Source organism: Acanthisitta chloris, unplaced genomic scaffold (assembly GCF_000695815.1).
Source record: "Acanthisitta chloris isolate BGI_N310 unplaced genomic scaffold, ASM69581v1 scaffold20891, whole genome shotgun sequence".
In the NCBI taxonomy this organism is placed as follows: Eukaryota; Metazoa; Chordata; class Aves; order Passeriformes; family Acanthisittidae; genus Acanthisitta; species Acanthisitta chloris.
This window is the reverse complement of record NW_008655704.1, coordinates 6267-20047: the sequence shown is the minus strand read 5'-3', so window position 1 is coordinate 20047 and position 13781 is coordinate 6267. Positions and strand designations below refer to the sequence as shown.

At 39.8% G+C, this 13781-nt stretch overlaps 1 protein-coding gene across 1 annotated transcript in view; it reads right to left on the bottom strand.

The window, feature by feature from the left end:
- Window positions 1-2804: 2804 nt before the first annotated feature.
- LOC103811091 (arylsulfatase D-like) overlaps window positions 2805-13781 on the bottom strand; it is a gene marked incomplete at its 5' end in the record, with an annotated part of 11210 nt that continues 233 nt past the window's right edge. Inside the window, 10 exon segments of the mRNA XM_009084039.1 lie at window positions 2805-3285; window positions 3739-3860; window positions 4385-4547; window positions 5261-5395; window positions 5607-5687; window positions 5690-5742; window positions 6525-6948; window positions 8147-8269; window positions 9496-9617; window positions 10875-11024. Coding sequence (XP_009082287.1) covers window positions 2918-3285; window positions 3739-3860; window positions 4385-4547; window positions 5261-5395; window positions 5607-5687; window positions 5690-5742; window positions 6525-6948; window positions 8147-8269; window positions 9496-9617; window positions 10875-11024 — 1741 coding nt within the window.

The following is a 13781-nucleotide window of genomic DNA, read 5'->3' as shown; positions in this document are numbered from 1 at the left end:
CTCTTCTCTCCCTTCCCCCCGTCCAGCATGGACACCAGCTGGGATCCCTGCCAGCAACAGCCAGCAAACTGGAACAGCCAGCAAACTGGAACTGCTGTGCAGGTTTTATGAGTATTCTGGGCAGAGTACAAAGTCCTTACTCTTGAAACACTGGCACAATGTGGCTAGTGCCTTTTCTAGATTCCCTAGCCAGTTAATTCCGTGCAGATATGTGTAAAGTCTGTCACTGCTCTATTTCAATGCTCCAAAAGAGATGCTATAAATAAGGATGAGAGATGATATAAAATGCTTTGTTTTTCCCACACACAGCTTTTCCAGCTTTCTAGATGGGATAAACAGACTAGCTTGTTCTCATTCTTTTCTATCATGTTGTCTTTTTGTTTTCTTTGCATTTTCACAAAAGGTAGATCTACCTGTGCTGAAGATATAAATTATGGTTTCAAGAACTGAAAATTTACTATCCACCCCCATCTCCCCACCCTTTCTTTCAGACCTTAACTCTGTTATAATACTTTTTACAATTCAAAAGGCTTTGAACAATTACTCTCTAATTGAGCTCTATTTGTTTGCTGACATTTCAGTTCTGTGAGTTACTTGAACACAGTGACTACTGAATTTAAGACTGTGTTCTAGGCAAGTCAGTAGAAGTCAGTGAGGTGGAAAGATGAAGCAGCTTAAACTATCAGATTCATACAATCTGGTGGCAGAGATAACCAGGGTTGGAGGCAGTTTTTTATTTGCTAAAGTACTTATGTTTGCACTTATGACTACATTCAGTTATTTCTATAAGTTTTCACATTGGGCTAATTTTACTCATATCTATTTGATTATAATACTTACTTTGTATGACTGCTTAGCATCTTGTGATGCTCCTGGTGCAAAGATTTTTCTCAAAAAAATTATACTTCTCAAAAATGTACATCATGCTATGGGAAAGACAGATCTTTGAAAATCACCAATAATGTAAGTATTAATTTTCACCTGGTTTTGGTTCAAATTATGACTAAACATTTCTTCCAGCCTTTCTAGACTATTCACATCTTTCTTACCCTGTGTTCTCTACTGAAGATGTGACTATGCTGCTTCTGGTTGGACTTAAAAATGCAAACTGTAATAAACCCTAACCCCCATCCCAAAATCCCACACCTTCACATTTTTCCCTGCTAAGAAAACTCTATCTGGAAGCAGAGATCTTGCCTTCTGCTCCTCACCACTATGTTAGTGACAGTACAGAGGTAACAGCTGTGATTACTTATTGTCTTCAACAGAACTAAATTTCAGACAGACTTCTTCTAAAAAGCAAATAAAAATAAGAAGTAATATTGAAGCAGAAAATAGATTATTTTTATCTCTGCATTTTGAGCTCTGCAGTATTTCCTCCTCTGCAGCTAACCAGTTTTCCACTGTGCCTGAGCACAGGAAGCTGCTGTTTACTCCCTGCTGCATACAGGCAAATTCTCTGCCAGCAAAAACTTCTTTTTTTTGAGTCACTGTGTGCTTTATACTGCCGTTTTCTTTCTGGCTTTTCACACATGTCTGAGAACTAAAAGCAATCACTGACCTTCATTTACCACTTTCTCCCTTGACAAGCTTTCTGAGCAAACTTACAGTAGTGAAGAATATAAACATTGAAATTACACAAATAAAAATTTGTGAAATTGCTTCTATGTCACATTTTGGAAAAACCCATGAAGAGACAAGAAGAAAAGAATTAACCAACTAAACTGGCTGAGCAAGTGAAGTGTTTGCAGGGCTCTTTGACAGGCAAGGTAAACAACAAACAAACTACAATGATCTTTTTCCATTCAGTAAATTCAAATCCATATTTCTCTAGCACTCTAGCAGTACACTTATAATAAACTCTGACTTCATCTACTATTGCAAAGACACAGCCATTAATACAATTCAAAGCTGTAAAATCTGTGCAATTTCACTGCAAAATGCAGTGCAAAGTCAAGTCTCTCTAGAGTGTCTGGCTAGAGTAATGCCCTGAAGGTTTTTGGTTTTGTTGATTTGGGTTTGTTTTGGTTTGTGCTTTTTTTAAAACTAGTATTGGCAAGACTCCTTTCTACAAGTTGCAGTTTGTAAAAACATATATACTGCTAGTGAATATTTTTCACTCAATTATGACTCTCAAATTAACCTTGTTTTTCTAGAACTGACATTGGAACAGTGCAAACTACTAATCTAAAACATTTTGATTAGCATCTTACATGCAATAAAATTGTTTTTGCCAAATTAGTATGCAGAAGGACTTTTCCTCTGAAGAGCAAAATGATTCTCTCTCTTTTGTGACTGTTGTAGAGGTTTAACTGTACATCAGCACTTTGTGCTTTATAGTGTCTGTGATACATCCTATTTTTACCCAGGTAAAGCTGCAGATCACAAGTTCACAACTTGAGGACAATTCCTCAATAAATCAGATCTGCTTCATCTCAGGTGTTGTTCAACACCTCAATATTTCTGCAGAGATAACAAAGCAGTACAGGGAGCACTACTGACTCAAACTACTACGTTTGCATTGAGTTCAGCTGTGATTTCTGGACTGTAGAGGCACAACTGCAAGCATCTAGAGTTTTACATGAGCCTAACATTTCTTACTGCAGCCTGCTCAGCACTGTACACTAGGCTCTCTGCAGCATCCTCCAGCTGTCTTCCTTGAGCAGGCATAAACTAAGCAGAGATTAGGCATATACTGCTACAGTTTTCTCTTACATGCAAGTCTGCAAAAACAGTACCTCCTAAAACCTTTGGCTAGGGATGAAGAATGAAGGGGAAGACTTCTGATTGGCATTCCTTTTCCTTTTCTTTATTTTCATTCACTTTTCTTCCCAGAGAAAGAAAAGACAAAATTATTATCTAGGAGCTTTGTCAGCAAAGAACTCAGTGCCACAGGACATGTTATTTGACATACATCTCATAAAATTTGTGTGCTGTCACCTTCCTTATCACACCAACAGAAGGGGAAGGTCCCACAGCAGGGCTGCAGCCACGGCTTCCACACCACATTGGACACAGAGAGCTGCTCTGGGACTGGGGTCAGTGTCTTGCGATGCTCTTCGATGGCTCTTCCAATCTTCCTTATTACAGTGTCAAAGAGGGGCTCGGTGTCAGCTGAGAGAGGTTTGGCTTCAGAAGGGTCTCGTGAGAGATCAAACAGCAATGGAGGGTCATGATGGGTCACACCTTCCCCAAAACATGGGCAAATTCTTTTTCCATAACAAGCTCCAGCCCCAGGTGGATGAAAGACTGGGGTCACATAATGAGCCTTCCAGGTGGCTCCACCTGGCAGGAAAGAAATCTTATGGTGAAACTACAAGACTATAGAGGAAAATGAAAAGTTCCTTGAAGCAATAAGAGTACAGCTTTTTACTAAGGAGACCTCTTCTCACACACCCCAGGACTCCCAACACCACAAATCAGATTCTCTGTGTAGAGTACTGACTTTGAAGAAGGAAAACACCAGATATATGAAGAAAATCACATTAAATTTCCAGGGTAGTAGTAACCAGCCTGCATTCTCATTCCACACCCTATAATGTTTCCCTTTGTTATTTACAAAACTTTCTTTGCTGTAAGACAGCTCCGGCTAGTCAGAGTCAGATATGTCATGCCCAACAATTTCAATAATCTCAGACACCAGCACTGCTAATCACCAGGTATCCAAAAAAAGTGTCAATTAGGAAGAGGAAAAAACTCACGTTTTGCAGCTACCATGGATCAAACATTTATACTCACTGTCCTTTTGGTGCCACCGAACTGCATGCAAGTAGGACCCACAATAGTGAAACAGGAACTCGTGCTCTGACTTTTGAGCTCTTCCTTGCAGTAAAGGCATCAAGTTTCGTCCATCAATCACCCTAGTGTAATGGAGAGAAGCACAGTCAGGTGGGGACCAACCTGACTGAACTGCATACCTAGCACTGCTTTTGCATTGGCTGCATCAGCACTTGAGACAGCATAGAGAATAATTTGATCATAGATTTAGAGCAGCCAGCAGACTGCCAAGCCAATATTTACACCCCTAGATTTTTTGGTGGTTTTTTTTTTTTTTAACATCTGGATCAACTCATTCCATTTAGCAATACATAAACAATATTTAGAGCTCTGTTTAGCAGAAAAAAAGGTCATTTATTCATGAAATCAACACTGATCTCATAACTGTTAACATTTTGCAGCTTTCAAAGGAGCTTAAAAAAATCTGCTGAGCAAGGATGGGTTTAACAAACCTTAGGAGATACTTGCAAGTGTCCATAAGTCAAGTCAATTGCTGCCAAAATAACCTCAGCCACCAATTCTTTCCTGAATGAGGCTGAGACTGGGTTTGAAACTGGAACCTGGTCTTTGGAAGGAACAATCTCTCTGGTGGTAAACATCTCCATACCTGTCATGTGGCAATATTCCTCCAGCCAGATGAACAACCGTGGGAAAAATGTCCATAAGACTTGTAGGCTCTGCAATAACTGTGCCTGCAGGCAATACTCCTGGCCACCTAAATACTCCTGGCACACGGATCCCTCCTTCCCAGCCTCCCATGCCTTTTCCACCTGAAGTGAAATGAATCAGCATATGGATCTTAGAGGCAAACACAAACTTCTTCATTGGCTTGTTACATTTGAATGTGCAGAAAGAGGTGCAGTAATACATTGTTTATCCAACAGATTCAACTGTTTGCTTGTGTTGGACTTCACATACTTCATATTCACATAATTCACAGCAGAAAGGGCTGAGCAGAAGGTAAAGGGTGAGATCCTCTTAGACCACAAAAACCATTTGGATTTTATGCCAGTCACCGATCTTGGGTGGAATATAAAAGCACACGAGGAATAAATTATTGCAGCAAGTCATGACACAACAAGATCTTACTCTGTTCTGTATTATTCAACTGGGCAGCAATGAGCTCTAGAACTTAGAGAAAAATAAACCAGCAAATCAGGAAACAGTCCTAGTAGGGAAATAGAGACGGAAGGGGAAGAGAGAGGGGGAATTCAATATAGTGAACTCACATCTTTTTCAGCAACTTTCACTTGAGAAGACAAGATAATTTACAGGTTTCAAGCTAGACATTACCTTTGTCAAGGAGATATTCAACAGTGCTTGCACTTCACCGAAAGGAAAGGTGACTAAGAATAAAGCACCTTTATATGTCATTTATATTTCAAGCTAAAAATACAACTTAGTCCAGCTTTTATAGCTTCAACCAAGCAAATGTAGTGTTTCTGATTTTAAGCTTCATGTAAGGTGATAATGTTTTTCCTACCTTTATAAATACCATTCCAGCCACCAAGCTGGGCAGACCCATCCTGAGCCTCCAAGTGTCCTCCATGATCAGAGGCAAAGTATGTGAATGTATGATTTTTCAAACCTTCTTTGTCAAGCAAATCCAGAATTTTTCCTTAAATTTAAGAAGATGGACAGCAAGATTTCTATTAACAAACTGGAAAGAACAAACCAGACTCATAATATTTCAATTTTAATCTTTTACAATGCCCTGTAAGAAGTTTTTGATAGCTTAAATTTCTGTAGGCATTTTGGCCTTATTAGTTTTCCTGCTTTAAGACACAGGTGTATGTGTCTGAAACACATCCTTCATGAAGTATACTTACCCACCATCCAGTCCATTTCTTCTACATTGTCCCCATATAATCCATGACGGCTCTTCCCAAGAAATTTTGCCATGGTAAAAGTGGGGTATGAACATGTAAAAAGGAAACAAAGAGGAGGACTGGTCCTTGCCTGTTTCTTAAGAACAAACAAAAATAAATGGAATGGGACCTAAACTGTACTGTAGCCTGTGGAAAGGACTCATGTTGGAGAAGTTCATAGATAGCTGTCTCCAATGGGAGAGACCCCACACTGGAGCAGGGGAAGGACTCCTCTCCCTGAGCAGCAGCAAAAACATGTGATGTACTAACTAACCCCATTCCCTGTCTCCCTGCACTGCTGCAAGGGGAGGAGGTAGAGCCCAGGAAGGAGGGAAGGTTGGGGGAATGTGTTTTTAGGACTCATGTTGGAGAAGTTCATAGATAGCTGTCTCCAATGGGAGAGACCCCACACTGGAGCAGGGGAAGGACTCCTCTCCCTGAGCAGCAGCAAAAACATGTGATGTACTAACTAACCCCATTCCCTGTCTCCCTGCACTGCTGCAAGGGGAGGAGGTAGAGCCCAGGAAGGAGGGAAGGTTGGGGGAATGTGTTTTTAAGATTTGTTTCATTTCTCATTATCCTGCTCTGATTTTGATTAGTAATAAATGCACTTAATTTCTCCAATTATAGCCTGTTTTGCCCATGATGGTATTCGGTGAGTGATATCTCTCAGTCCTTATCTCAACTCATGAACCTTTGTTATATTTTCTCTCCTCTACCCATTTGCAGAGGGGAGTGATAGAGTTGTTTTGGGGGGTGTCTGACATCCAGCCCAGGTAAACCCACCACATACAGTTAGAGCTACTGGAGAGAAATACTCTATTCCAAGTGTCCAGCACATCCCAACCCCCTTAAAGAAAACTACAGACCACCATTTACCTTTTGATAAATGTCATTGCCTCTTTCAGCATGAGGGAGGCAGTCCTATCTAACCTCATTGGCTGCTCGGTGATACTGTGGTTCCTCATGAGGATACAGTTCCAATACTGCTCAAAGCTGTAACTGTAATACCATGAAATGAAGAAAAAGCTGCCCACCAAAGCAAAACAGCCAATTATCTTCCAGCGGATGGAAATCAAACCAGACAGTTTTACAGCAGTGAGAGTGAGCACAGCAAGGGTAATTGTTTGACTGTAAAGCCAAATCTTAGCTTGAAGGACTGCATCCAGCTCTGGACGCTGGTTTTTTTGACAGCTGTTTCGAAGTGTAAGAGGCATTCCATAAAAGTAGTCAAACCCATGATTGAGAGGATGGTGGCAGTGGTCACTGGAGGATTCACAGTTTACACCTTGATGCCACTTTCCTGAAAGCGTCCAAGCGTGAAAGAAGTTAGAACATTACAGCAAACAACTCAAAAGCAGCTCAAAGTAACATTGTCAGCATCTGTTTGGAAATTAGGTGAGTCAATCAATTTTCCTAAATTCTCAATGCATTTTCCTTATGCACAAGGATTCTGGGTGAAATGAGTGCCTGATCAAGTCAATGTCATACCATAATGGGTGATCCCCAAATGGTCATGTGATAGACAAATTTGTGAGATTCTCAGCTACTGAGATGACAAGGGTCACATAGGGATGGGATTTTGTTACCTTTCAGTGAGAATCAAAGAATTAAAGTACTGTAACTTGCTGGCCACTTTATCATGCTCTCTTCCAAACTTTCAATTCACAGCTTCATTTTAACATAAAGAAGACAACTGAGAGACCCAGTAAACTTTTGGCCAATGTTGATAAACATTTTGATCACCAGACTCAGGAAGATGATTTCTCAAGCATGTCCCTACTACACATGAAAAGAGAAAAGACTGTAAACCAACCTCTTCCTCTATCCCTGCCCAAAAAGTGAAAAAAAGAAAAGCTGTTGTCTGCTTTGAAAGTGTGCTGGATCAAAAGACTGTGTGGTTTGCTGAGTTATGCAATTGTCAAGTAATTACAGAACCAGTCAGACAGATCAGCTAATTAGCTTGTGGTTCAATACAGTCACATCTATTTCCAGCACTTGGAGACAACAATGCATTTGGCACAGTTGGCCCCAAATCCCCTGGGGTTTTAAGGGACACAGTGCTGTGGTACAAACTTTGTTCCTTTCCTTCCCTATCCTCTTTTGTTTCTCTGCCTCTTGATCCTAAAGGAAGACGGAATACTTAAAGACATTATTTTATTTGGAGCAGTCTCTACATTAACAAAACTCTCACAGTGGACCAACCTTTGAAAAAAATCTTAGATCGAGTAAAATAAATGCTTACCATTATAATCCTGAGACAGTTTTTAATTCTTCCTGTTTTGGGTGCTCTGTACAGGCACTAGCATTGCCTTAAAGCTCTTTAGACTACAGTATTTTCAGTCTTCTTGTAAATAAAAGCAGATTTTCCCCCCCTTAGCCTTTTGAAGAGGATTTCTATCTGTGACTAGCAGACCATTTGTGGCTAATAGAATCAGTCCCTAAACCCTTTCATATAACTAGCTTGTTCTTCATGGTCATGTTAAAGCACTTTTCCTTACCTATCAGCCCAGTGGTATAGCCTTGTTGCTGCAGCAGCCTGGCAAATGTTGTTTCATTAGCAGGGAGCCCTCCTGACCCAGCGTTCCACTGCAGTGCTCGGTACCTGTTGCTGGATGCCATTCCTGACAGAAATAGTTCAGGTCAGTCCTGTGGGCTTTTCTCTCTGCTGGCAGAGGCTGGGCTGCTTCCTGCCAATCTTTGCGTCAGGAGCTCAACCTGAAGCCAGCAGAGTTCCTCACAGGATCGAAAGCAAATCATATCTTATAGTCAGTCAGATCACATTAGCAACAGCATATCTTAAGGACTTCATAGAATAGAATCAAACAGGTTGGAACTCAGCGAAGAGATCATCGAGTCGAACCCTACCGTGGTTACTAGACCATGGCACTAAGTGCCACATCCAGTCTTGTCTTCAAAACCTCCAGGGATGGTGACTCCACCACCTCCCTGGGCAGCCTATTCCAATGGCTGAGCACTCTCTCTGTAAAAAATCTCATCCTAATATCCAACCTAAGCCTCCCCTGGCAGAGCTTGAGTCTGTGCCCCTAATTCTTGACAACATTCAGGTAGTAAAGAATTGTATTTAAAACAAATATTGCTTGGCACCAGTTTTACCACCAAATTAAGATTAAATCAACAGTAATAATATAGAGTAGGTCTTATTTTCTGCTTTTCTGAGTAACTGTAGTAGTCTCTGCTCTTCGTCTAAACCTAGAGTTAACAGTGACATTTCCCTACCTCAGAGGGATACTGTATCATGTTAGATGGGGGACTGTTCAGCAAACATACACACTGAGTTTGCACTTAGCTCTGAAGTAGGCATCTAATTTTCCTATATAGTACCTAGTGAGAGATGGGTATATCTATAAAGTCCTCCATAAGGCATCTTAGAAAGGTGGGGAATTAATCCAAACTCCATTTCCAGCGGAGTTTTTGACTTTGTGCACCATGTTGGTAATGAACTCCCCCATTTCTCTTGGGAGCCCTGTTTAAACCCCTTACCTCTAACCAGGGCCATCAAGAGGGATTCTGGTAGTTTGTATTCCAGGTTGTGTTGCAGTAAGGAAGTGACAGATATTACTGCTGTTGGCACTTCTCCATACCATCCATAAATTGTCATACATCCATAAATCGACATCACTTAGAACTCCTGTATCCTATAACACCAGGCTACAGCTCTGTCAGCTGTTTCCCAATCAGAAGTCCCTTAAAGAAAGTTTGAACCTCTAGCAGTGTATTTTCTGTCTCAGGCTGAGAAAACAGCTCAATTCTTCTATTTCAATACTTATTGGCTATTGTAGTACCTCAGCACCATGCACAGAAATTTGTAATTCAAAATGGGCCCAACCTGATCTAATGGGGTATCTCCCAGTGAGGAAAGCTGCTCTGCTTGGAGTGCAAAGTGAAGCTGCAGCAATGTGCTGAGTAAGTTTCACTCCTTCTCTTGCCAAGCGGTCAATGTTCGGTGTCCTAAAAAACAGTTTCAAGATTAACAGAAGAAAGGTAATCCGAAACTTGTTAAATTAAGTTGTCAAGAACTAAGGCTTTTGAACAGTTCCATAAAATAAAATAAAATAAAATAATCTTTACTCCTCCAGGACTGGTATAATAATAAGTCTGATACATTGGGTGAAGTGGGTTGCAGTCACTGGAGGATTCATTCTTGGGACACAGTCTAAGAAAGTGCCTGGCAACACTGCAAAGAAACCTAGGAACTGTTGGAACAGCTTAGTTTGAAAATAAAGCTGAAATGGGAAGAATTATCTAAGAAATTCTAATATTTTTCTATTCCAATACTTCCAACAGATCACTTTTGCCAGAACATCTGGATTCTAAATTTTAGAGTTCATTGAGCAAGAGAATCTCTCCGGGTGTCTGGAGCTCTTGGAACCAAGACTTTCTGTTCCAAGTTTTTAAAATATGCTATGTATTTCATAATAAGGTGATATCTTTACACAGTTGCATTTGTATGGGAGCATGGCTCTCCCAGATGAACAAACTACACCACTGTGATGAGTGGAAGAGGCCTCACTTGTCTTCACCACTAGCAGAGGAAGACAACAGAGTTCCATAACCACATTCTCATATCTCTACACAGCCCTATCAACACCATGTGAGAGAGATGCACCCAGAGCATGTCAACAAAACATCTGTGCTCCACTTGGAGGACCCAAGTTGAGGCTTGTAAGATGTGCCCTTGATGCCTGTTCACTTCTGCTTTGCCTCTAAGTTTTGAAGGAACATAATCACTAGCTTTGATAATCATGCATTAACTCATGTGGGTCAGTCCATGTGAGTCTGGACTGGAGTGTTTTGGAGAAGGCAGCAAATAAGTGTATGAAGGATTCTGGAAAAGCACTGGGTAAATAGGGTAAGGCTTAACTGTGCATGAAAAGAAATTAAGAAATTCATGCATGAGAAGAAGAGAAAATAGTAACTGTAATATGAAAACAAGCAGTTGGAGAGTTAACACATTGTGGGGGCAAGGGGAAAGGGATTCCCAGAATGAACTGAAAAGCAAAATTAAAATATCATACTTTTTTCTTTCACTGCACATTGTTTATTTAGGCCCCCAACACTATGTGCATATATACAAGTACTTACATTCACAATTACTACAGTCTTGAATTAAGAGATTAAGAACATGTTTTTAATACTTAATTAGGCTCAATTCCCCAGGATTGGTGCTTTATAGTATTAAATATATTATACTAAGAAATCTTGTACCTTATGGAATTGTTCCCATAACAACCTATATCTCCAATGCCAAGATCATCAGCGAGAAACAGAAGTATATTTGGTTTAGGGTCCATAGCTGCACTGAAGCCAAATGTGTTCCAGAATAAACACGAAGTCAGTGCTGTTAGGAAGTACCTCCTGAAACACACAAAAAAATTGTTTTTTTATATACATGACTTGTAAGCATTGGAGAGTGATGGGAAACTTCATTTGGCAGCCACACTATCAGAGGAAAGCAGGGGGACAGATTTTTACTGATTTTACATCTTCCGTCTCTACAACCTAGACCATCCTAGTCACTGAGGCTGAACTAGCCTTTCTATAGCCCAAGAAACATGATAATTAATTTGACTCAGGAATTTTTGTCTTGAATCTTTTGAATAGTTTTCAAAATGTATTAAAAGCTTCCAAGAGCTGAGAAAAAATAGTGTTTTTAAGTTTCATAAATTCTATGAATATTTAGGTTATGATCCACAGTCACTCTGGTATTTCCTGAATATCTTGTCTCTAGTGAATAAAGAAGTTTTAGTTATGTTTGGAAGGGAAGTGGGAAAACCTAAACAAACTCTCTCTTCCAAATGAAGAACACTTGAACTTGAAGCCATCTCCTCTACCACCATTCTAAGATGCCGACCAAACTGGCATCACCCATAATGAGTATCTGCTGAAAAAAAACCCCAGAATTTATATTTTTACACATACATACCAGATTTTTCATAAAAACATGCCTAGAACATTTGAAGCTATGTGTTTCTCCAAGTAAACATTCCTCATCAATAGCCTTAAAACCTAATCATGGATTGGTATTTTCAGTTAGACAGTTATCATTGCAGTATGTACTAATTTTGCAAGAATGAGTATCTGCTGAAAAAAAACCCCAGAATTTATATTTTTACACATACATACCAGATTTTTCATAAAAACATGCCTAGAACATTTGAAGCTATGTGTTTCTCCAAGTAAACATTCCTCATCAATAGCCTTAAAACCTAATCATGGATTGGTATTTTCAGTTAGACAGTTATCATTGCAGTATGTACTAATTTTGCAAGATCATAGAATTGGTTGGAATGGATGTTACAGATCATCTATTTCCAAGCCCCTGCCATGGGCAGGGACCCCTCCCCACTAGACTAGGCTGCTCAAGGCCTCATCCAGCCTGGCCTTGAACACTGCCAGGGTTGGGGCTTCTACTACCTCCCTGAGCAACTTGTTCCAGTGTCTCAACACCCTCACAGTAAAAAGCATTTTCCTAATATCTATCCTGAGACATGGGGCAGCAGCAAATCTTTAGCATAGACTGAAATGTTCCTGCAAATCCTTTCATGATTTGCCACTTGGATGTGAAGGTCTTGTATAGAAAAATATGTTTTTGAATAATTAAGTAACCATCACCTCTAAAAGACAAACACAACACACAGGGCTGTTGGCAAGCATGACTGTGAACTCCCAGCTGTAAATAATTAACCAGTGGCTAAGGGACTCGATTATCCAAGAGCAAAGTTCCAGTAGTTCGGAGGGGTTTTTGCATATTCTACTACTAAGTTACAACAGTGACCTAGAGTCATGGTGAAAGTTTCTTTTCAAAGCACTGTGGGCTGTTTGTATCTCTATACTTGGAATATTCCTTTTCAGGAATGGACACTTTTGTATTTGCCAGTGCTTTATCTCTTAGGAGTTCCATGGGATTACACTGGCATTATATATCCTTCTAGAGTGCTAATACATACAGTTAGAACTGCAGGAGGAAGGTCTCTAAAGGATCTTGGAAGAAGCAGACCCTGACATCTGATTTCAAGCTGTGGACAAGGGTAGTGCTCTCCACCTCTGCCTCTCTTATGTTTTAAAAAAAAAAAAAAAAAAAAAAAAGGGAAAAGGAGGGGGGAAAAAAAAGGCAAATAATGAAATCTACTTTTACTTATCTTTGCAGCCCATCCTAGCACTTGTTTTTCTCATGGTGTTAAGAGATAGATATTTGCTGATCCCTGTAGTAATCCTGTTCTTGTGGATTAAGATAGGGTCAAGGACAAATTCCATGTCAGGTAACATACTGATTACAGTTCCAAGTCCATATCCTAAGTTATGTAGCATTACTGTACATCATAAAATAACCATGCTTAGACCTCAAAGTGATCATCTTTCAGAAATACATGGATGAAGACTGCCAGCATGTTTAATTACTAAACACCGATAAACCTTGAAAGCAATAGGGTTGAAAGAAAGTAGAGTGTAAAACATGCATATAGATACATACAAACCTTTTCAGAATTACCCACAATACTCTTTCTGGAAATGATGATGATAGAGGCATAGCCAGAGACTCACTTGAGAGACAGATCTCATTGCTTAAAAACACAAAAGCAGTAAAAAAAAATAATCATTTGGCAGCCAGTATTACTAAGAGATTTTACATCTGCTTAATGAATCAGATAAGTGCAAGACATTAGGAAAATAGAGGCAACTCTTATGTAACTTTTGTTTACAAGACCTAATATGGACTTATACCATAACTGAGCTCCTGTAGCCTTATTAACAAATGATCTTCAGAGAACAGGTTAGAAGCCATTGGCACAGGCAATCAGATGTTGAAAAAACCCAATGAAATTGTAAAATCTGGTGCCCATACTTGCTTTACAATTATTTTCTAAGGTGATACTGCTGTGCTCAATGCACACCTAGAGAATGACAACATTATGAAATTACAGATTCCTTATGCTCAAGAAATCTGCTCCTTCAAGATTTCTCAGGGAAGTTATATCTGTGCAAGAGCCTCACACCTTAGACGACTTTTGTGTGGGTCTGCACAAAGGGAGAGAAATTTAGTACTGTGGAACTCAGTCAGGGAGCAATTTAAAAAAGGGCAAGGGGAAAGAACAACGATGACATGATTTTTAA